At 42.7% G+C, this 22,839-nt stretch overlaps 1 protein-coding gene across 2 annotated transcripts in view; it reads left to right on the plus strand.

The window, feature by feature from the left end:
* Positions 1-22,839, plus strand: part of RBPMS (RNA binding protein, mRNA processing factor) — a 181,603-nt gene that overhangs the window by 112,061 nt on the left and 46,703 nt on the right. For both annotated transcript variants that reach the window (XR_004958136.1, XM_036250290.1), the window contains exon 5: positions 388-538. Coding sequence is in view for 1 of the 2 variants with exons in the window: in XM_036250290.1 (XP_036106183.1) it covers positions 388-538 (151 nt within the window). In the remaining variant the exon portion in view is untranslated. The remainder of the gene's footprint in view (positions 1-387; positions 539-22,839) is intronic.

Here is a 22,839-nt window from a genome sequence, read left to right on the forward strand (position 1 = left end):
CAGGTGTTAGACTTTCTAGTATTGCACAGGGCTTACTGCTAATCCTTTTAGTCTTATTGGCAACTATTAATGAAAATTTGTGAGTATGCGCATAATTTGCTGGTCTGCATTTAACACTTGAATTTGAAAGTTTTTGTCCAAGAAGAAACACCATGAAAAAAACTTGAAAACCCATGTAACTAAAAATGAAGTAAACGAAGCGGCCCTGGCTTCCCGGACACGCCTTGCTCGGCCGTGTGCTTTGTGCATGCAGCAAGAATGGGAGCTCTCGCTGACTTTCTTTCTTTTTCAGATAGGCCAGGATTTACTGCTGTGTTTACTTTGTCACCATTCCGGTTTGACTCTAAGGAAATGAAAACATCTTCCATTTGTTCTTTATTTCCAAAGGGCATCCGCTTCGATCCTGAAATTCCGCAAACACTGCGACTAGAGTTTGCTAAGGCAAACACGAAGATGGCCAAGAACAAACTAGTAGGGACGCCAAACCCCAGTACTCCTCTGCCCAACACTGTACCTCAGTTCATTGCCAGAGAGCCATGTAAGTGCATCTACTTTTCATTTTCAAGGAAAAAATGGATAACAAAGGCTTGTCCCTGTGCTGCCTGTGCGGTCACACCACAGGACAGCACGCTGGCTGCGTGTCACTTCCCCGTTCTGTGGACAGGCTGCTCGCGCTTGCTGTCCGAACTCCAAATACAGCTGCCTTGTTTGTGATTGGCTGTCTCGAAAGATTGGCTGGGTCAGGGCTAGAACTGCAAAATTGCGTTTGATGTGTCGTAGATTTCCGTAATGGTCTTGACTTTGTCACGAGGATGCCCTGTTTGCCTTGGAGTATAAACCTTTTTTTATTTCCCCATCCGTGGACATGAGAGCTGGTTCTCAGCATTCACTTCATTCATGGAAAAACATCAGTTCTGTGGTTTTGGGGGAATACAATGATAAATGTGAAAGAAGCAGCTATTAAGAAATCTATTCTATTTTTGAGAACAGTTCAGCCATAAATCTTGGAGGGGCCGTAAACGCCCACACACACAAAGCATTTATATGTTGGAACAACCAGTTCCAGCAAACTACTTACTACCGGTAAAGCTTCAAGGAAATGTAGGGCTTTCTGTTTTAAACTAAGTGGGTAAGGACACCAATTGCTAAACACCTAACCCACCTCATAGGCTTATCTCCTTAAATATCCAGGCTACAATTCCTGTGTTTGATTGAAAAGGTTGTCTTCGTTTTCTTTCTCAAGCTCAGTCTCTAGCAGAAGTGAGGCGTGAGAGAGGCCTTACCTTTCGCTCTCCTGCGTAGCCGTACGCGATTTCAAGTGGCCGGGCGTTCGAGGAGCCCCGAGGGGCGTGCTGTTGTTTGGCATATTTCTGGACTATCATTCATCTTTCCCAACCACGTGACTTTCTCCTCGTCTTCCTGCTTCCTCTGACAATATGTTTCAACTTTTCTCATTGAAATTGAAGGTCACATGGGTTCTTTTCTTCCCCTGCCCTGTGCCTGTCAGATTTAATCAGGTTGTGGTGGAAGTGGCAGTCATTCTGTAGCTCAGTCACTCTGGAGAAAGCTGCTCCTTGTCAGTGGAAACGAACAGATAAAAGAGTTTCTCCCCCAGTGTGTTCTAAAATGTTTCTATGAAGCCACAAAGTAATAACAGAGAAAAAAGTTTTTGTTCTTCCACGTCCTAGGGAAACTTGGAGTCTTTGTTTATTTGAGAAGGAAATCTACATGGAAGTTTCACTTTCAGGTGCAGGGGCACTAAAGGAGGATGTGCGGACATTTCTCACACAGTCCTGTATCCCCGCAGTCTAGCTCAGGCCTTTGCATACTGCATTATATTTAATAAATATGTTACAGCGATGATGAACGGATAAAGTAAAAAAAATTTTAATTTAGCTATTTGCAGAATTATTTTATCTGTATGCCTCTGAATATTTTTCTGAATTTTTTTCCTCATGTTTAAGGCATCGGAAAAGGGTATGTGTAGGATACCTGGATTTAGAAAAGATAACCTAGAGTAACTTTAGTTTTCTAAAGAATTTGCCTGCCTCAGATCTCAGGGTACTTTGGAAAGATTAATTCAGACAGGAAGTGTAATGCTGGCAATACTTGACCCTTTCGGTTCTCTATGGAATGCTTTCTCTGGGAGGTCAGATGTTTTCCCAACCTGCTGCGGCAGCTCTGGGAAGTAGGTAGCTGAGGAGGTGAGAGCCAGTTCCCAGCAGGGTAGACCAGAGCAACGGAGATGAGCCAACCGAACGTCCACAAGTCCCCGAAGTCGCAGGAGAGCTGAGCCCCGGCCAGCTCTGCCTGCCTCCCTTCCCTGTGTACAGGACAGCTCAGAAGTGCTCAGAGAGTTTCCATGGCGGGGTCAAGATTTGCCTGGCTGTTCATGGCAAAGCTTGAAGTTAAAAACAAGCTTGAAGTTAAAAAAAAAAAGACATCCAAACAAGTATTCTTGAGAAAATAAAAGTTAGCTTGATTTCCCTTAATATAGCTCCTTTTTACGACAGAGAGGCCTTGACAAACAGTTCCACTGTGACTCAGATCGACCTGATCATCTATTACGATTTCCTCTGGGGACTGGGAACTTCCCTGACACATCCGCAGATCCGTTGCCTTTCTGGAAGCGCAGTGCAGACTAAGGAGGTTGGTGGTTCTGAACTGGCAGATACAAACGCGTTGTGCACAGATCTGCTGCTCGAGGTGGTTGGCTTCGTCACCTGCCAGGAACAGACTGCCACAGAATCATAGACTTCAGGGGTTGGAAAAGTCCTGTAGGCGTCTCTGTTGTAGGCCACGGGGGAAAGTTTTTTAAGAAATGCTTCTTTTTGTTGATGTTTTTACATGGTAGTGGCTGAGAAGTCCCCACTGCCATCACTAAAGGAAGAATTTGCTATGATTCGATTGTACAACTAGTATTTCCTTGAACTCTCATTTCTCACATAGCTGTTGAACTTAAATGAGCACCCAGTATGCTAGACACGGGGGAAGAGGGAGCTGTGGTTGTTGCCTTAGAAGAGCTGTCAGTCCAAGGGGTGGGTGATGGGTAAGTTGTCAGGAAACTCGGCCTGTGCAAAGGCTGTAGGAGATTCCTTGCAGCTTAGTGTAGATTGTTCCCAATCAGACCATCAGGTTTGCTGCTCTGTTTGGGGCAAGCATAAAGATCGAGAAAACCAGGTGTTGCAACTGCCAAGGTAGAGAGGGTGGCCTTGGCGAAGACCCTGGGCCTGGGCCTTGGAGATGTCAGGGAGAGGTCTGGCGCTGACAGTTATTGTCGAGCTTTGTGACCCTAAAGAACAGCATTTAACCTTGCAGTGCCCCTGTCCCCTCAGCTATAAAATGGGACTAATACCTTCTTCTCATGATTATAGAGCTAAATAAAACACCTATCATATGATTGTGTTGAGGATGAAATAGGTGTTATATATGTAGAGTACTAGGCAAATGTAAGGTACAGCCTTTTTCTTTTCCTAGTATTTTTTGTTGATTTTACAGCGAAAGGAAGGAAAGAGAAACATCAATGTGAGAGAGAAACATTGATGGATCATTTGCCTCCCATACACACTCGACAGGGGATCAAAACCAGCAAACCAGGTGTGTGCCCTGAGCAGGAATTGAACCTTTTGGTGTATGGGTCGACGCTCCAACCAACTGAGCCACCCGGCCAGAGCAATCTTAATTTTTTAAAAAGGCACTGAGTTGCTTTTTTTCCTAATAGTTAAAAGTAGGTATTGATCTTATGAGGTATCATCACTGTGTGACTATAACTAGTTGTCTTGTCAAATTATGAGAAAGAATGAAGAAAAGTCAAGTGCAATCCCAGTAAAACAGTACATTTCCCTAACTAGATTTTATTAATTTGAGCTTCCCCCTCTCATACTCTCCTGTATGTAATAAAGTAAGAAAAATACTAGAAGAAAGCAGAAAGTAAGAGATGTAGAAAAGTTATGTGATATAACATTCTTCTGGATGATGCACTTGACTGCACAAACAAAGTAGTGTCCTGTGCTGTTAAGAACTCCACTTTGGAGGGGAAAACAGGGTGAATCACCATCGCTCTGAGTTTTGTTTTTCTCATGTGTATAATGATGATACTCTGTGCCAGACACTCTGCTAAATATTTTGCATGAATTACCTCATGATTCTCAATAGCACTTTTTGACATTGGAAGAAACTGAGACCTAGGAAGGTTCAGGAACTTGCTTGAGATTACACAGCCATCAAGTGTTACGGGTTGAATTGCATTTTACCAAAATTCGTATGTGGAAGTCCCAATCCCACGTAGCTCCAAATGTAACCATATTTGTAGGTAGGTCTTTAAAGGGATGATGAGATTAAAATGAGGCCATTAGGGTGGGTCTTGATCAAATATGACTGGTGTCCTTATGATAAGAAAGAGAGACACCTGGGATGAGCTCACCGAGCAAGGGCCATGTGGGACACAGCGAGCAGGCACTGCAAGCAGAGGGCTCAGGAGAAGCCACACCCGCTGACACCTTGACCTTGGACTTCTAGCCTCTAGAACGGTGAGAAAATTAACTTCTATTGTTTAAGCCATTCAGTCTGTGATATTTTGTTTATGGCCTGAGCAGAGTAATACATCAAGTGAGAGAGCCTGGCATTAAATTCTGTATGTAATAAAGTAAATTCGTCCAGCTGGTGTGGCTTAGTGGTTGACCATCGACCCATGCACCAAGAGGTCACCGGTCGATTCCCGGTTAGGACACATGCCCAGGTTGTGGGCCCGATCCCCAGTGGGGGACATGCAGGAGGCAGCCAACCGATGTTCTCTCTTATCGATGTTTCTCTCTTTCTCTCCCTCTCCTTTTCTCTCTCTAAAATCAATAAAGGAAAAAAAAATTTTGGTTTTAAATAAATAAATAAATTCTGGTCTGTCACTTCATTTGTTTTGTAACTTTGGTCTAGTTACTTAACCTCTCTGTGTCTCATCTGTAAAATGGCAATAATGGCACCTACCCATAGGGTTGTGACAATTTAATTAATTGACAAATGTAAGTTAGAAGAGGGCCCCAGGGCAAGTACTCGGTGACTGTGAATATGTGCATGCAAGAATGTCTGTGCCGCCCTGGCAGGTTTGGCTCAGCGGTTAGAGTGTTGGCCTGCGGTCTGGAGAGACCCGCTAAGGTTCCTGCTAAGGGCACGTACCTCGGTTGCAGTTTGTCCCCGGCCCTGGTTGGATCATGTGGGTGGCAACCACTCGATGTGTCCCTTCACATCGATGTTTCTCTCTCTCCCTCTCCCTCTCCCTGTCCCTCTCTCCCTCCCTCCCTTTCTCCCACTCTATCTGAACAAAATATCGAAAAATGTCCTTGGGTGAGGATTAAAAAAAAAAAAAATCTATGCCTGTGTCCCTCATCTTTCTGAGGTCTTACAGTTTTTCTGCCTTTATATACTCAGCATCTAGCACCTAGAAATACATGTGAAGTTTTTTTAAAAATGCCACATATTTTATTTTAGGCTTTTTCATTTGGAATTTTTAAAACTTACAGTGTTATTGAGGTATGAATGGATATGATGAAATGCACATATTTAAAAAGTGTCTAGTTTGCTAGGTTTTGTCATAGTACATATGGAATTTAATGGAATAAATGTTCCTGATCTGTTTACGTACCATATTATAATAGTGCCCTTAAGGGTGGAGGTAGCCAACCCTCACGGAGCCTTTGCTCAGATTCAATAGATCCTCCACTTTCCATTTAAATTTTATGAGACAAATGTCAGTCAGAAGGCTCTAGAATTTTTGTAATTCAGATTCCTGTAGTTCAATGCCAGGGATTCTAAATCCATGGGTCTGGTCTGGGACCTAAGCTCTGCATTTTTCAAAGCTCTTTGGGTGATTCTGATGCACAGTCAGTTTCAGAATTACCAGCAGAGCAAGGAATTGTCAAGTTAAGTTGTCCTTCCTACTCACCCTTCTCCCACTCCACTCCCCCTCCCCCGCAAAAAGCGAAAGCATGCTCTATTAAATGAATGCTCTTAAATAGCGTGTAAGCGCACAAGCATTTGGTGAATCATCAGACCACTTCCTAGTTTTCCTGCCACACCACTGGAATTTCCCATGTATCCAGTGCTGACCCTGGATGGGAGAGGAGCCCAAACTGCAAAAAGGAAGTTCTGCAGAAAGATGGTAACAGGACTCTGAGCAGTCTGAGGCCTTGGGAAGGATTAAAGGCAAGAGGCCAGGCGATGGACACAGGGAGAAGGCAGCCGGGTGCTGAGATGCGAGTGAAGGAGATGAGTACATCAGAGCGTGGAAGCTGAGCCTGCGGGATTACATGTGACTCCTGCCCGTGCTCTCTGAGGCTGCCCCGCAGTGGGCACTGTCCAGACACTGTCCTGTGGACCAGAAGTGATGTTCACAGAAACATGCCAGTGAGTGTCACTCTGTGTATCCGGACTTCATGGTGATTGAGTAACCCTGTGAGGGGTGTCTGACACCCACTTTTCCCCGCAACACTACCAGGTGTCTGTGGGCCCCATTGTCGCATCACAGAGAAAATCCCACAGTCAAGAGTCAGGACACACGCATTTGCTATTCAGGATATGTATAAAGGTATCAGGTGTGTAGGCCCCTGGACATTCTGAGAAATAAATAAAAACATGTAGCAAAACTACAGTCAATAAGGACAGCAAAATACTCTTAAAAACTGGAGGCCTAAACTAATGTTTATTTCCATATATATCCTACTCTGACAAAGCAAAAATATTGTTTTTCTCTTAAAAAGAAGGATCAAACATTTACTGAGCCACACCAATGTTTCCGGGCCTACCTTCACTCTGTCTTCAAACCTGCACACATTCCTAGTTTTTGTTTAATGTGTATAATTTTAATCATCTTTAATTAAATTTAGCAATAATATTAGACAATGGATTTGATAAGAATGGTGTTTATGTAAATGTATCTTGTTTGGTTTAGGAGGTAAATTATTGCAGCATCATGCAGATGAGCTAATCTGATCTACTTTATTTACATTGTGATCTCATTAATAGCCTATCTTTATTAGCAGCAGCTATTAATATTTTGCTTTGACTTTGTTTCTTGTTTATCTAATCATTGACCATCTATAAAGAAATCACTTTAGAACCGAGGAAGTCAAACCACAGAATTCTTTTGTAATTCAAATAACTGTCCCAACTTTAGTGTTTTGTAAACTCGAATTATTCATTACCTGTGTAGAGAAACGAAAGAATAAGGGAGTTAACTGACTGGGACAATCCAGAGGAAACTGTAGGCCTGATTCTTTGAAGGCCATGTACTCCTCACCTGCTCACGAAAAGGAAGGCATCTCTTCCTCAAAGAGGTGCTCTTTCCTTTATAGTTGTTCTCTGCCAGCCCTGGTTCATCTCCAAGGCCCTTTTAGGAGTCTACAAGGTCTACACTGTTTTCAGGAGAACAGCTTGTTTTTCTCAGTGTGCAATGGTGGGCACAACTACTGACACCATATACATGAGGAATACACCAAACTGTATTCCTCATGCTCTGTATTCTCACAAACCCAGTCTCACCTCAGGAGTAAAAATTATTCATTTGACTTCATCTCAATTCTTGAATACAAGTCTTATTATTTTTTGACAAAACGAGGAGTACACATACAGCGCTTCTGCAGTAAGCAGTGAGCTGAACTAGGTGCTTCTTCATGAATGCCAATTTAGTTTTAAGAATAACTGATAGACTGTGGTTATTCAAACTTGTACATTTAGCAGATGTTTTCTCGAAAATTAATTAAATAAGCATGGCATTTCAAGAAAAACAACAGCCCTTGCTGGTTTGGCTCAGTGGTTGGAGCATCGGCCTACGGACTGAAGGGTCTCAGGTTCGATTCCAGTTAAGGGAATCCTGGGTTACTGTTTGCTCCCCGGCCCTGGTCAGGGCACTGCAGCAGGCAACCAGGCGATGTTTCTCTCTCACATCGATGTTTTTCCTCCCACCCCTTCCACTCTCTCTAAAAAAAAATCAATGGAAAAAAACTATCCTTGGGTGAGGACTAACACACACACAAAAAAAAGAAAGAAAGAACAGCCCTGGCTGGTTTGGCTCAGCGGTTAGAGCGTCGGCCTGCAGTCCTGAGAGACCCGGGTTCGGTTTCCGCTAAGGGCACGTACCTCGGTTGCAGTTTGTCCCCGGCCCTGGTCGGTCGTGCGGGTGGCAGCCACTCGATGTGTCCCTTCACGTCGATGTTTCTCTCTCTCTCTGTTCCTCTCTCTCCCTCCCACTCTACCTGAACAAAAAAAATGGAAAAATGTCCTCTGGTGAGGAGGGAGGGAGGGAGGAAGGGAGGAAGGGAGGAAGGGAGGAAGGGAGGGAGGAAGGGAGGGAGGGAGGGAGGAAGGAAGGGAGGAAGGAAGGGAGAAAGAAAGAAAGAAAGAAAGAAAGAAAGAAAGAAAGAAAGAAAGAAAGAAAGAAAGAAAGAAAGAAAGAAAGAGAAAGAAAGAAAGAACAGCAGCAGTATTTATTGCAAAAATTAAATGTTTTAAAAACTGAATTTCACAACTTTCTAATACTTAAGGATGTTTCTGATAAGATTGGTGTTGATATTAATAATTTTTTATTGAATAAAAAAAATGAGTTGACATTTTAAAGATCAGCATATTTCAGTGATCCAATATTTTCCAAATGACCAATGCATCAGGTTATAAAATCATGCATGGATAAAAGATTCATCTAAAATATAAAATGGAATTTAATGTGACAATATGAAAAGTTCATTGATAAGGTTTCAGATTCCACACTGCAACAAATCTTTTGGCGTAACCCAATTACTTATAAAAAAAATATTAAAATACTTCTTCCTTCACAAGCTACATATATATTTGAGTCCACCCCCCCCCCATGTATTATAACTAATACAATACATTGTAATAGATTTAATTAGAAGCAGATATGAGAATCTGGTTGTCTATTGTTAAACCAGATACAGTAGTCCCCCCTTATTCATGGGGATATGTTTCAAGACCTCCAGTGGCTATCTGAAACTGCAGATAGTTCTCAACTATATATATACACACACACACACATATATATATATATATATATGATAAAGTTAACTTATAAATTAGTCACTGTAAGATTATCAACTAAAAATAGAATAATTATACCTATACTGTAATAAGAGTTAATGTGAATGTGGTCTCTCAAAGTATATTAGTGTACTCACCCTTATGATGATTTGAAATGATACAATGTCTACACGATGAGACAAAGTGAGGTACTCAGAATGGCATGTACTTTAAAACTTATGAATCGTTTATTTCTGGAATTTTCCATTTAATATTTCTGGACCACAGTTGGCCGTGGGTAGCTGAAACGCAGATAAGGGAGGACTACTGAGATTTGCCAACATGCACAACTAAAGTTTTTCCTTGTTTGTTTTGGAATATGTAGTTGTTTTTCTTAAAAACAAATCCTATTCTAGGACGTAGTGGGTTTGGTTTTTTGTTTTTATTTTGTCGATCCTCACCCGAGGATATTTTTCCATTGATTTTTAGATAGAGTAGAAGGGAGAGAGAGAAAATATCAATGTGAGAGAGACATCGATTGGTTGCCCCCTGCATGACCCCAACTGGGGCCAGGAATCTAACCTGCAACCCAGGTATGACGTGCCCTTGACTGAGAATCAAACCCAAAATACTATGGTCCAACTGCTGAACCAAACTGGTCAGGGCAGGTTTGGTTATTTTAATGAAGTAAATATATTTTTAAATGGTTTTGTTTTCATTTTTAACATAGTAAATATCAATTGATGTCACCTACATAACCAAAATTTCTTCAGTGTCTTCAGTAGTTTTTACTATTGTAAAGGGGTATTGAAACTAAAATTTAAAATCTACTGGTCTTAAACATTCTTTTTTTTTTTTCTTTCCCTAAATCCTCACCCGAGGATACTTTCCTCCATTTATCTTCAGATAGAGTGTGTGTGTGGGGTGGGGGGGAGGCTGGGGACCGAACCACAGCTGAGGTACGTGCCCTTGACCGGAATCCAATGCACAGCCACTGAGCCAAACCGACCAGGGCTGCTCTTGAACATTCTTAAAGTTACCATTTTGTTCCTGGTTGCATACACTGGGCGTGGAGATCTGCAGGTACCAGGTGGTCACCATAGATTTGGGGTAGGTGATTTAGTTTGGCTACAGCATCGAAAGCCACTCAGAGCTAGATTAGAGGAGAATAGTGCCCCTCCCGTAGGCAAGTGTGCCAGCTTCACCTTTGGTGAGTGGCGTCCACTATGCCACTTACTTTCTAGAGACCAGCCCAAGAAGAACTGCATATGTGGCGATTTGAGGAGCTGGATAATTTGCCACTCATTCATTCTGAGAACCTCCTTGGGGGAATGTACCCAGACTGAGGACCTTTCAAAAATGCTTAATCCTCCCCTAGCACACCTCCATGCCCCCTTTATCAAATAAAACAAGCCCATTTCAAGTAAGTTGGAAAAGATAGAAAAGGGGGGGAAATGAATGCTTTTACAGTCCTAAACCTAGACATGTACTATTGAATTCTATTGTAGTTCCTTTGTTGTTGTTTTGGGTTTTTTTGGTTTTTTCGTGGTACATGCCCCCAGCGGGAACCGAACCCGGGACTCTCTGCTCCGCAGATTGACGCTCAACCGCTGAGCCAAACTGGCCAAGGCTTCCTTTGTGTTTTTTAAATATCAAGGTTTAAGGCAGTTTAACATAATTTTTAAAATATAAATGTATAATTTTTCTCTGTCATTGATTTGTTAATATAACCACTATTTGTATTTAACATACTATCTGTATATTTAGAAAATGATCTCACCCACCCAGAGACACGCATTTGAACACTTGTGGTGAACAGCCATACAAATATGCACACGTTGATATTTGTGTGAATGAGGTTGTGCACTGTGCAGCTCTGATTGATACCTGCTTTCATTCTCAGCTTGAGGCCTCACTTTTGCAGATTATTAAGTATGTAGCTGATCTCTAACAAAGGATTACCCTGTAATCAGGGCTCTTTTTCTTGGGGGAAACACTAGTAGGAGTGGTGGTCGAATAGAGAGTTAAAAGTGAGGTGTAATGTAGTCAGTGCTAACACAGGTCCTCCGTCACCCTCCACCCCCCAAGGTGTGCAGCCACCAGGATTTTAGAGAAATGATGGAGCTGGAACCAGAAGAAGCATCTCTACTTGAACAAAATAGTCTAGTTAGTGGCTAAGGCTTGAGGAGTGTCTTTCTGTCCTTTAATTAGATATGTGTCATAAGGTCAAGGAGATCAACCTGATCAAACATTAACAGCTCTGTGCAGGATGTTATGGTGACTTCCTGTTTCTTTCTCGCTTGAGTTTAGCAAACATTTGAGGAGAGGTGAGAGATAAAAAGCTGAATAAGGGTACAGTTCTGCTCTTGTGGTGTTGATACTTTTGGGGGGGACACAGGCCTGTAAATGACTGCGACAGAAGGTGTAGACAACGATGAAGCTGGTGTTATGGAGAGAATGGGCAAGGACCTCCTGGCGGTCCGTTGGCCCAGTAGCTGAAAATGAGAAGGATTTCCGTCATCCCCAGGGCTGGCTGACATGAAGATTAAAACCGTGAAGGAGCTTGCGATCTGGTGAGGCCAAACAGGTGCACAGAAGGAACAGAGAGGGACAACCCTGGGCAGGGATAGTGTACCACAGAGAGGACATCACGGGTACCAGGTGAAGGGTTTTGTTCTGTGAACAGGAGTCACTCCATCACAGACTGCATCGCACCAGCAAACTGATAAAGGAGCGTGGATCTGGACAGGATGGTTATTAAGACGACGTGTTTGTTATTTCACAGATGTATAGGTCAGAGTTGAAGGCACAGGTTAACTGGATCCTCCGAGTGTGGTCTCACAAGGCTGAGATAAATGTGTTGGCCACGCTGCGCTCGCATCTCATCCCCGTGCCCGTGTGGTTGTAGTGAATTTCAGGATCTTGAGGTTGTTGGCAAATAGGGTAGGAGTATGATTCTTTCTTTTTAACAGTCATTTAATTGAGCCACTAGCATGTGCCAGATACAGGCACAAACATGCATACATTATCGGTGACCCCTAACAACAACTGCGCAAAGCTGTATTGTCCTCGTTTGACAGATAGAGAAAAGGGCAGAGAGTCAGTGGAATACTGTTCTGACTTTTTCTCTTCCTGATGAGCAGAGAAAGATTCCCTGATGGTTTTGCCTGCCCACTGTCCCACATCCAGATGACTTTAGATGGAGGGGAAAGCCTGTACTTAAAAGTCTCATTATCGCCCTGGCCGGTTTGGCTCAGCGGTTAGAGCGCCGGCCTGTGGTCCTGAGAGACCCGGGTTCGATTCCCGCTAAGGGCATGTACCTCGGTTGCGGTTTGTCCCCGGTTCTGGTCAGTCGTGCGGGTGGCAGCCACTCGATGTGTCCCTTTCACATCGATGTTGCTCTCTCTCTCTCTCTGTTCCTCTCTCTCCCTCCCACTCTACCTGAACAAAAAATGGAAAAATCTCCTCGGGTGAGGATAAAAAAAAGTCTCATTATCATTCCTCCATGACAGGAGTGTGTTCAGCTGATGAAAACATTCCCTGGATAACTTAAATCGCCTGCAGCTTAGGGCCCCATCTCCTGGAGCAGGTGTCTGCTTGGCAACTTCACAGAAGGAATTTGTGTTTTGGCCACAATACAGAAGATATCGGTGTCTCAATTTTTTGTTTTATTTCTGCTTGGGGTTGAGTGTGTCTCCCTTTGTCTATTGTTTTCAAACATACCAAAATATAGAGAGAATAATATAATCAACCCCTGACACCATCATTCATATTTAACAGTTATCAAGATTTCACCAACATACATATGTTGTCTCTTAAAACTTGCTTTTTAAATTCCTCCTTTCTTTCTTTTTTTCCCCCTCCTTCTCACTCTTTTCACAGTAGAATTGTTCCTATGAGGTTTTGTTGTGTCTCTTAAGTGTCTTCTAATCGAGAACAGTTCCCTTCCCCAGCTGTCCCTTTTTTATGCCATTGATTTGTCGGAAAAGTGTCAGCCTTCCTGAGAACAAACCTCCCAGGTTTTCTGTTTGCTTCCTTTAGGTGTCCTTTCCCTTGTTCCTGTGCCCCTCATTTACTGCAAATTGAAAGGCATGATTGGATTTGAAAGGTTGGTTCAATTCAGGTTCACCTTTATTTTTTAATCCTCACCCGAGGATATTTTTCTTTTTATCTTCAGGTGGGGTTGGGGGGAGAGAAAAGGAGAGGGAAAGAAACATGGATGTGAGAGGGACACATCGACATGTTGCCTTCTGCATGACCCTGACCAGGGCCGGACCACAACCAAGGTGCATGCCCTTGGCTAGAATCAAACCCAGGACTCACTGGTCCAAGGGCCGATGCTCTACCGCTGAGCCCAACTGGCCAGGGCTCAGGTTCACCTTCTTGGTCAAGGGTGATCCCAGGTGGCACTGTGTGCTTCACGTGGCACACTGCACTCTGAAGGGACTGATGTTTGCTTGTTCCAGGTTTAGTGACCGAGATGGACCAGGGGATGCAGGTAGTAACGGCACAGCGCCTCCATATGAGAGCAGGCAAACCTTCTTTTTCATGGTTTCATCTATTGAGCTTTATCTCATTACTTGATTAGGGGTTGAAAAATGGCACTTTTCTTAATTATGTTTGTGTACCCTAAAGTAGTCTAGTTAGTTCATCCAAAAAAAAAAATATTTGATGCATATTTGTTTCCCTTTCATTGCCAGTTTGAGCATGAGGGATTGGTGCTTGGTTATCTCTATTCACTAATACCACTGTTTTGGGCGGAGAGTTTATTTATGACTTTTATTCCCCATTTGCTTTTCCTATGAATTTTTCATATTTTCAAGGTATTTTCAGGTATTACAGCCATTACTCTTTCTGAATCCTGGATATAGGAAGGGGTGGCATTTTTTTGATGGAAGGAAATTCTTGGGCTACCTCAGTAGGCAGAACCTTAGAATGTCCCTCATTTGGGGGAATGGCGGGCTCTGTGACTTGGAGGTGCAGGGCTGGTGCAGTGTGCTTTTGTCCACGTGCATCCCGAGAGCTCAGTGGGACCTATTGTCATCGGAGCATAATAAATTTACTTGGCTGTTTATCTGGTCAAAGCTCCTTTTTTATCCACAGAAAAGGCCACTTCTACAACCTTGCTAAGGATAAGGACTTCAGAAAGAAAATAGATTAGTTTTTTAAAAAGTTATTCAGATTCCCTAATTAAGAACTGCAGTAGAACACTGGGATATTTGTAGTTATAGAGAATTGGTTATTTTCTTCTTAATTTTAAGAATATTTGAGCAGAAGAATAATGAAAAATAGTTCTATATGTCCAGTAATTTTCCTCAATGAAACTAAAAGTGGAAAGGTGGGACATGTAACAGCCAGAATGTTCATCAAAAGGAAGTGAAATGTATCTCATAAAAAGAGTGTCTTTGAATTATGCACATAAAATAAACATAAAACAGACTGTGCAATGATATTGACTAGATGCTTTAAAATAAGCTCAGGGGGCAGAAAGTTAAATATTTAGATTAGTGTGGAATGTTAGTTTTGCAGCAGTGTGCCGTTGATGGAGTATTCCTGGAACACGTCTGCTCTGCTTGCTTCAGCATCTGACCTTGGTCCCGCAATGGAATGTGTAGACGGGAAGACACTCGGTGATATGGGTGCATTTGTTTGACATTTTTTCTTTGTTATATAAGCCATCTAGTTATTTCTTTGTACTCTTCAATACTATTGAGAATTTGGGCCTGGGCCGGTTTGGCTCAGCGGTTAGAGCGTCAGCCTGCGGTCCAGAGAGACCCGGGTTCAGTTCCTGCTAAGGGCACATACCTCGGTTGCAGTCTGTCCCCGGTCCTGGTTGGGTCGTGTGGGTGGCAGCCACTCGATGTGTCCCTTTCACGTTGATGTTTCTCTCTCTCTCTCTCTCTCTCTCTCTCTTCCTCTTCCTCTTCCTCTTCCTCTCTTTCCCTCCCACTCTATCTGAACAAAAAATGAAAAAATGTCCTCAGGTGAGGATAAAAAAAAATTTGGTGGCTTTCTAGAATCAGGACAGTATGGATCCGTCATTTCATTTTGATCTGTTTGGGTTCATTTTCCCACCTAAAAAGACTAGACACTTGAGTCTGAGGCTGAACTTGTTGTTTTCATCCTGTGTTTATGAAGAGCAGATTGATCGCATCAACACTATGCTGCCTGGAACAAAGACGGAAACTCAGTAGGCACTTTGGAATGAGAACGTCTGTCTTCCTGTCTCTCCCTCTGCTGGATACATCATCGTACATAAACTGACTCATCCTATCTGATGGCAAAAATGGCATAGCATTAATGATTTTTTAATAAAGTTAGTTTCTTTTCATATTCTCATTGGCCATTTAATTTTTGTTGTGTGTTAATCCTCACCCGAAGATATTTTTCTACTGATTCCCAGATAGAGTGGAAGGTAGGGAGGGAAAAAGAGAGAATCATCATTGTGAGAGAGACACATCAATCAGTTGCCTCCCCCATGACCCCATCAAACCTGCAACCCAGGTACGTGCCCTTGACCGAGAATCAAATCTATGACCCTTCAATCCAAGGGCCAACACTCTAACCACTGAGCCAAACCAGCCAGACCTGGCCATTTAATTTGATAGTGGCATTTTCCCATTAGTCTCTTTCTTATTTTCCTCACTGATATGTCTGTGTAAGAACAGTGCTTTCTTGACTGGTGTGGTTAATTTTCAATGGATGAGTTCATCATCATTTGGTTGAAGGAGAAAAAGGTAGTTGTTTTCTTTTATCCTCTCCTGGAAAATTGATAATATGATTATCCTTCATGGTCAGTGGTTTCTCTTTAATATAATGATGAACTCCCTGTAGTGCTTGACCTCACTGAGCTGTAGTGGGAACGAGACGTGTTTTGAAATCTATTAAGCACTGCATAATGGCACATTGCAAATGGTATTGCTACGTCAGGAGGACTTGAAACCCAGGGCTTAAACACAGCTTCACTTGGAGTATTATTCAGAATGCAGTTAGTTCCTCTCAAAGTACCTTTTGCTTTTCTTGATGCTTGGACTCTTACAAAGTCCATAAGTTGCATTACACTTAATAGAGACAGAAATTGTGATATAACTGTCTCTTAGCACCTTGCTCTCTGGTAAGTAGGAGAACAACCAACAACCAAGAGGAAAGACAAGAAAAGAGAGTTTACATTTACCAGCTGATGGTTATCTTGCTTTCAGTGTTATCATTTTCAGTGGTGATCTTATCATTTTTTATTTTTCACTTTTTATTATGGAAAATTTCGAACATATACAAAAGTAGAGAGATTTTTAGCATAATTTTTTTAACTGATTCAAGATTCACATCTGTACCATCTCTACATGTGGTTGGTCTCTTAAGTGTCATCATGTAGTAACTAATCTCTGTGTTCCTTCTTGATCTATCTCTTTTTTCCTTGCGTTACATTTGTCGGGGTCCAGATTGTTTGCCTCCAATTTCTTTTCTTTCTTTTTTTAATTTTAATTAATTTTTTTTTTTTTTTTTTTTGGTACGTGCCCCTAGCAGAAACTGAACCTGCGACTCTCTGGTCCGCAGGCTGACGCTCCAACCGCTGAGCCAAACTGGCCAGGGCTGCCCTCTAATTTCTTATAGTGTGGAAGTTTTCACTGCATGTCTGTGGTGGTGTTTAACATGTTCCTGTTTTGAGGTGTGTGTGTGTTTGTTTGTTTGTTTTAAAAAACATCTTTTATTTCCTCTGAGCCCAACCTGAATTATACCTTATGGTCACAACTTTCACAGGCAGGCTATTAATTCAGCAAGCCACCTTTCCACTTTCTCTCTTCCTTCAGCATGTTCCTGTTTTTAAATCTTCTGTAAATTGGTAGTTCGTTACAAAGGCTGGATCAAATTCCGGTTAGAACTGGGGGTGGGGACAGCGTGTACTTCTGTCAGGAGGCACATACTGATTCGTTGTCTCTTCTCTGGTCAAGTCAACAGCCACCCATTCTCTACCTAGATCTGCTAGGTGATTGCCTATTCCTTATATTTAGTTGTTTACTTGTCTTAGTTATTTTAATGTAGTTCATGAAATTATTATTTTTTTCTTTATTGATGTTAGAGAGGAAGGGAGAGGGAGAGAGAGAGAAACATTAATGAGACAGAACATTGATTGGCTGCCTCCTGCACAACCTGGGCTTGTGCCCTGACCGGGAATCGAACCTGTGACCTCTTAGTGCATGGGTCGATGCTCAGCCACTGAGCCACACCGGCAGGGCTAGTTCATGAAATTTAAAAGACATTTTATGTATTTGCCAAATAGCCCTGTATAAAGATCATACCAAAAACAAAAACAAAAACAAAAAAAACATAATTCCAATTACATAGTTAACAGCAATGTACCAGAGGACCCAAATTTTAATTTTCATATTTCAGAGATGGGGTTTCTGAGGCTTAAGAAGAATCAGTTTTCCCTAAGATCACACAGGACGATACCTAGAGTTTCATTTGAGTCTTGCCTTAATCTTGTACATCAAGCATACTAGCTTCCTCCTTCTTTTACCACAACAGCCCCAGGTAATTGCTCATCTTTATTTAGGAGAAGAGATAAAGAAGGCGCGGTGAGAGATTAAAAGAAAGGAACTGAACAGTTAGAGGAAAGTTAGGCACCAGAGTGATTCCTACAACATCCCCATCCCCCCTGTTCTCCTCTCCTTTTGATGTGCTCGCGCTTATAATGATACAGCCATTTATTACCATTACTCAAGTCTGCTAATTCATTGCCTGATCCTGTGTCTTTTTTAAGATATATATTTGACCAAACATCAGTGGCTTAAGAATCTTAATTTCAAATTTTGCCAGAAAGACTATTTTGTTTTGTAGCACCTTCTCCCACACCCTTTAAAGACCACTTGTGAACACTAGACAAGGTACCAGAGCCCAAACCCTATGGGGGCATTCCAAGTTTAGTCCATCGTTTCACCCAAACATGCCATTTTTCCTAGCACTTCACTCATAACTTATCAGTGAGTATATTTATGAAGAAATTTAATCTAGATGTGTTTGATAAACCTTGTCATTGGAAGGTTTTTCAGAAGCCATTTTATTATATAATAAACATTTCTGAAATTTATTTCACTTAAATTCTTTTCCTAAAATAGCAATTTAATTTTATTTCTGCCAAATAGTTGAGCTAAGTTTTGAATGTAGTAATTTTTCGCAGACGCTAAATTTAGCAATTAGCAGTAATTCCACTTCTAGTTTAAATCTAAGTGGACTTTTAAAAGTAAAATATATTGGCCTCTCCCAAGACCCACACTCTGAAATTAACAAATGCCAAAAGAGATGTGCAAACAGGAAACTATGTGATTCTTTTTTTAAAAATGTTTAATCATATAGTCATTTCTCCACTTGACCTTCCCCCCCAGCAAAATAAAGAGTCTACAGTAATCCTGCAGAAATTTTAGAAGTCTTTGTTTTTCTTCCCCGCCATTTCCCTATTTATATGTTTTAAGTGCTACCTGATATGGCAAACAGATGTAAATGATGTCCTTTCAGAGTTCACTGGCTCCCTCTCTGAAGTCATCTAAAATTCTGGAGCCATAATCCAAACCATCAGATAAAAGTGTGAGACTTTATACTTGAGAAACAATGATTAAATGGAACCACCAGAGCATTTTTCCCAGTTTTCTGGAAGGAATTGTGTTACTCCTTTTTAACTGAAGCAGAATGAGGTTTTAGTTCAGGAGAAAGGGAACCTCGTTGAGGGGACTGTGGGTCTGAAAATCTTGGTATAGAGAAAGGTGTTTGATGGGCACAGACCCTAAGCCCAAGGAGGTTGCTAGTCTCAGGACCAGCCCACATGGAGCTCCCACTTGTGACAGCCCCTCCAGCCGGCCTTCTCAACCCTATCCAGCCCCTCTCAGGCCTCCCAGCCTCTGGCTACTTCTCTCTTGAATTCCCTCTGAATACCACATGCAGTGTGTGAGACTTCCTTATCACTTGGTGAAATGTATTGATTTATTGTAAAATATCTGATGCATTTAAATCCCGGAGGAGCAGCAGCTTATTATAGACCTCCTTGCAATGAAAAAGAATTTTTAATAGATGCAGATCCCAGCAGTGACCCGAGAAGAGCCCCATGGCCCTCTGGAGCGAATCTCACCTCCTCAGCACGGCACGCAGGCCCTTCATGGTCTGGGAGTCTGTGCCAACGCATGAAGTGCCCACTCTGCCTCTGAACTTTTTGCTTATAGCAGCCACTCCCTGGCCGTAAAGTCAGTCCTTTTGCAAACTAGCTGCTTGTCCTTCAGAAGTCACCTTAACTGTCTCCTCTTCTGGAGAGCTCGTCTGACTCTCCAGAGGTGGATTAATTGCCTACTGGGCTGGTTGCTGCTACAGAACAGGAGATGTGTCACACTGTGTTGAAATTGCCAATAACTTCTCCATCTCCCTCTGTATTCCCTAAGCTTCCTGAGCGATAAGACTGGGCTATGCATAGTGTCAGATGCATAGTAGGTGTTTAATAAATACTTGTTCAATCAGTTCTTGCTCCAGTTCTGCTACTAACTGGGCAAAATCTATATACCCTGAAACTTTCACTTACTGACCTATTTTTACTCCCTGGGCCTCATGGAACAAGCCTAATCCCACCTGTACAGGAGAGCCCATCAGTCTAGATTTCTGGGAATGGCTACCCATAAAGAACGAGACAGTGCGGAAGAGTGATTTCTTGTGCCCGGGCAGAGCAGACTTCCCTGCTGCAGAACGGCTGCCAGGAGCAGGCAAGGGAGAGCTCCTGGAGGACGGGAGGCGAAGATCGCAGGCTTTGTTCCAGTCGAGGCAGGAAGACAGCAAAGCGGAGACACCGACTACATTCAAATAGGATGATAGTTATAAGAAGTTCTTAAACGTGACTGTGCTGAGATTAAAAAAAAAAATTTTTTTTAGCTCGATTTTCCGTGAACAGCTTTGAAGGCTGGGAAGCCCTGAAGTTAGCCCCTGACACACACACAGCCTTCAGAAAGCCTTCCTAAGCGAGGCGGCTGCCCCTTGATTTAGATGAATTACATGCCAGGCAAGAGGAAGAACAGGTTTTAAAGTTCAGTGGCAAGAATAACTTTGTTTAGGAAAGCGTAACTAATGTTGTGCAACAAGAGGTGAGTTGATGGTGTGCGGTGGATATGGGGAGAAGGAAGGAAGAAGTCAAGGAAAATTCTTTTTATGGACAGGAGCTGTCTTTGATTCAGAAGAAGTTGAGAGCTGCTGGAGATTGTGAGAGGGAATTCCATTATCAGAAAGATCGCAGCAGTGGGTTCTGAGGCAGACATGGCTTTGTTTTAGGCATTTTGTCATCCCCAAAAATGTAAACAAATAATTGAGAGTGCATCACCAAAACTGGTAGGGTAGCGATTCGGCTCGTTCTCTTGGCCCATCCTAAAAAGGGCATGTCAGCCTGTTTTTCTGACACATACTCTGCAGACACTTTCCCAGGACTGCCCCCACTTCCATTTGCTTCCACACCATGTGCCCCCCTCAGACCTGATTCTCATCTAAAGATATTCGAGTGTCGCAAAAATAACTTTTCCAACGAAACCTGGGGATAAATTCCTGTAAGCCCTCGGGCAGGCTTCTCATTTCTGTGTCTGCGGCGGATGGAGCAGCCCGGGGGGCTGCTGTGGCGTCTCCCACATCACCGAGGCCGAGCCCAAGTCACGATCTCACAGCTGCCGGGGGTGGGGGCTCTTCTGGGGCGCCGGCCTCACTCTGGATGAAGCCGGTTCCTCTTGCCCCCAGCCACCAGGTCTCCAGGTCTCTGAACCAGCTTCCCATGCTCGTGTCTTTTCCTGAATTCTCAAGAAAGGTCCAGGGACAGCTCTCCAGAGTGTCTCTGCCTTTTGTGAGACACTGTGAACTCCCAAAACGTCACTGGCTGGTTGGCCCGCAGCCATCGGTTCCATACGCAGCCTCGGCCTGATCTTTCCGTAATTGACCATCCAAGCCCCGCAGTGTGTGTGCTGTGGGCTTTCTGATCTGTTTACCAGACTGTTCCCAGCCCCTGCATCCCCGGCCGGGCCCCAGCACTGTGTGAGAAAAGAAAAACTTGGCGGGAATCCAACATGAAAAAAATGATTGAAAGATCGGAGAGAGAGCCGCCAGGAGAAAAGGATGAAGGAGCTGGGTGGGTTTACTCGGAGAAGAGATGGGCGTGAGAGGAAGTAGAGAGAACGGTCAGGCCCTTTGCTTGTTTCATTTCCATCACAGGATAGCATCCATCAGGGTACTTAGAAATAGTGGGAGGGGTGGGAAGAGGTAAACCAAAGAACTGTATGTGTATATGCACAACCAGTCCACACGGACATTAGGCTGGGGAAGGCAAGGGGGGGTGGGGGCGTTAAGGAGGGGGGCATCTGTAATACTTTAAACAATAAAAAATAAGTAAATAAAATGGGAGAATTTGATTAAGAAAAACTTAAAAAAATGTTAATCCAGCCTTGGCCAGTTTGGTTCAGCGGTTAGAGCGTCGGCTCACAGACCAGAGAGTCCTGGGTTCAGTTCCCGCTAAGGGCACTTACCTCAGTTGCAGTTTGTCCCCAGCCCCGGTTGGGGTTGTGTGGGTGGCAGCCAGTTGATGTGTCTCCCTCACATTGATGTTTCTCTTTCTCTGTCTTCCTCCCTCTCTCCCTCCTGCTCTATCTGAAGATAAATGTAAAAATGTCCTCGGGTGAGGAAAAAAAATGTTTTTAATGTGGATTACCACTATTTGTATATCACTAATATAATGAGCTACAATGATAGTGATGAAGTGGTTCACTTATATTACGAAAATCAAGAACAATATTTTGCTAGGTAAAATACATTAATTGAATTATATCTGAGGATATAATTATATTCCAAAAATGTCCTCGGGTAAGGATTAAAAAAAATTGTTAATCCTTGTTTAGTGATGGACTCTGTGCAGGATGTTACATTGCTAGGACGGTCCAAGGTGCTCGGTCTCTGCTGTAGGGTTTTGCTCCCTGTGTTTTCTCTCTCTGATTTCCTGTGCGATCTGATGGGGGGAGAGGTGAGCTGGTGTTGCATGAAACGTGTAGGGTGGGGGAGAGTGGGGTTCCTGCAGGTATGTTTGCCTACTGGACCCCAGACGGGGAGCCAGAACGAATGCTGAATCTCTTCCTAGCCTGGTGGGTCACTAGGTCACGTAGGTCTGAGAGCTGGTCAAACCTGGAGTCCGTAGGTAGAGTACGTGTGATCTTGGGGAATCTTCATCTACGAGAAGTTTGAAAATAATGTTGATGGTGATAGCAGCGGCTGTTTTCACTCAGGGAGCTCCACTGAGCTCTTTATGTTCATTATGTCATTTACTCTTCCCAACAGCTTATTACAAAAGTAAAATTTTTATTCTCATTTTACAAATGAGGTATCAAGCCCAGACTGTTTAAAAAGTGTATCCAGGGTCATAATCAGTAAGCTGCCTCTCTGAGGTTTAAAGCCAGGTCTGTCTGTCTACAAAGCCTAATGTGGTTTTATTTTTCTTAACTTATTGGAATATAATTCATATACCATGCAATTCAATTTTTTTTGTACATTACATTTTTTTTTAATGTGGTAAACTATATATGACATAAAATTTGCCATTATAACCATTTTAAGTGTGCAATTCAGTGGCATTAATTATATTCATAATATTTTTCAGTGATTAGTATTATTTCCAAAACCCATTCATTGCCTCAAACAGAAGCTAACCATTATGCGGTAACTCCCTGCCCTCCCCACCGCAGCCCCCAACAGTCTCTCATCTGCGTCCTGCCTCTATGTGTTTGCCTGTTCTAGATGTCTCATAAAAGTGGAATCATGTATTTG

The sequence above is a fragment of the Molossus molossus genome, unplaced genomic scaffold (assembly GCF_014108415.1).
Source record: "Molossus molossus isolate mMolMol1 unplaced genomic scaffold, mMolMol1.p scaffold_m16_p_9, whole genome shotgun sequence".
Taxonomy (NCBI): domain Eukaryota; kingdom Metazoa; phylum Chordata; class Mammalia; order Chiroptera; family Molossidae; genus Molossus; species Molossus molossus.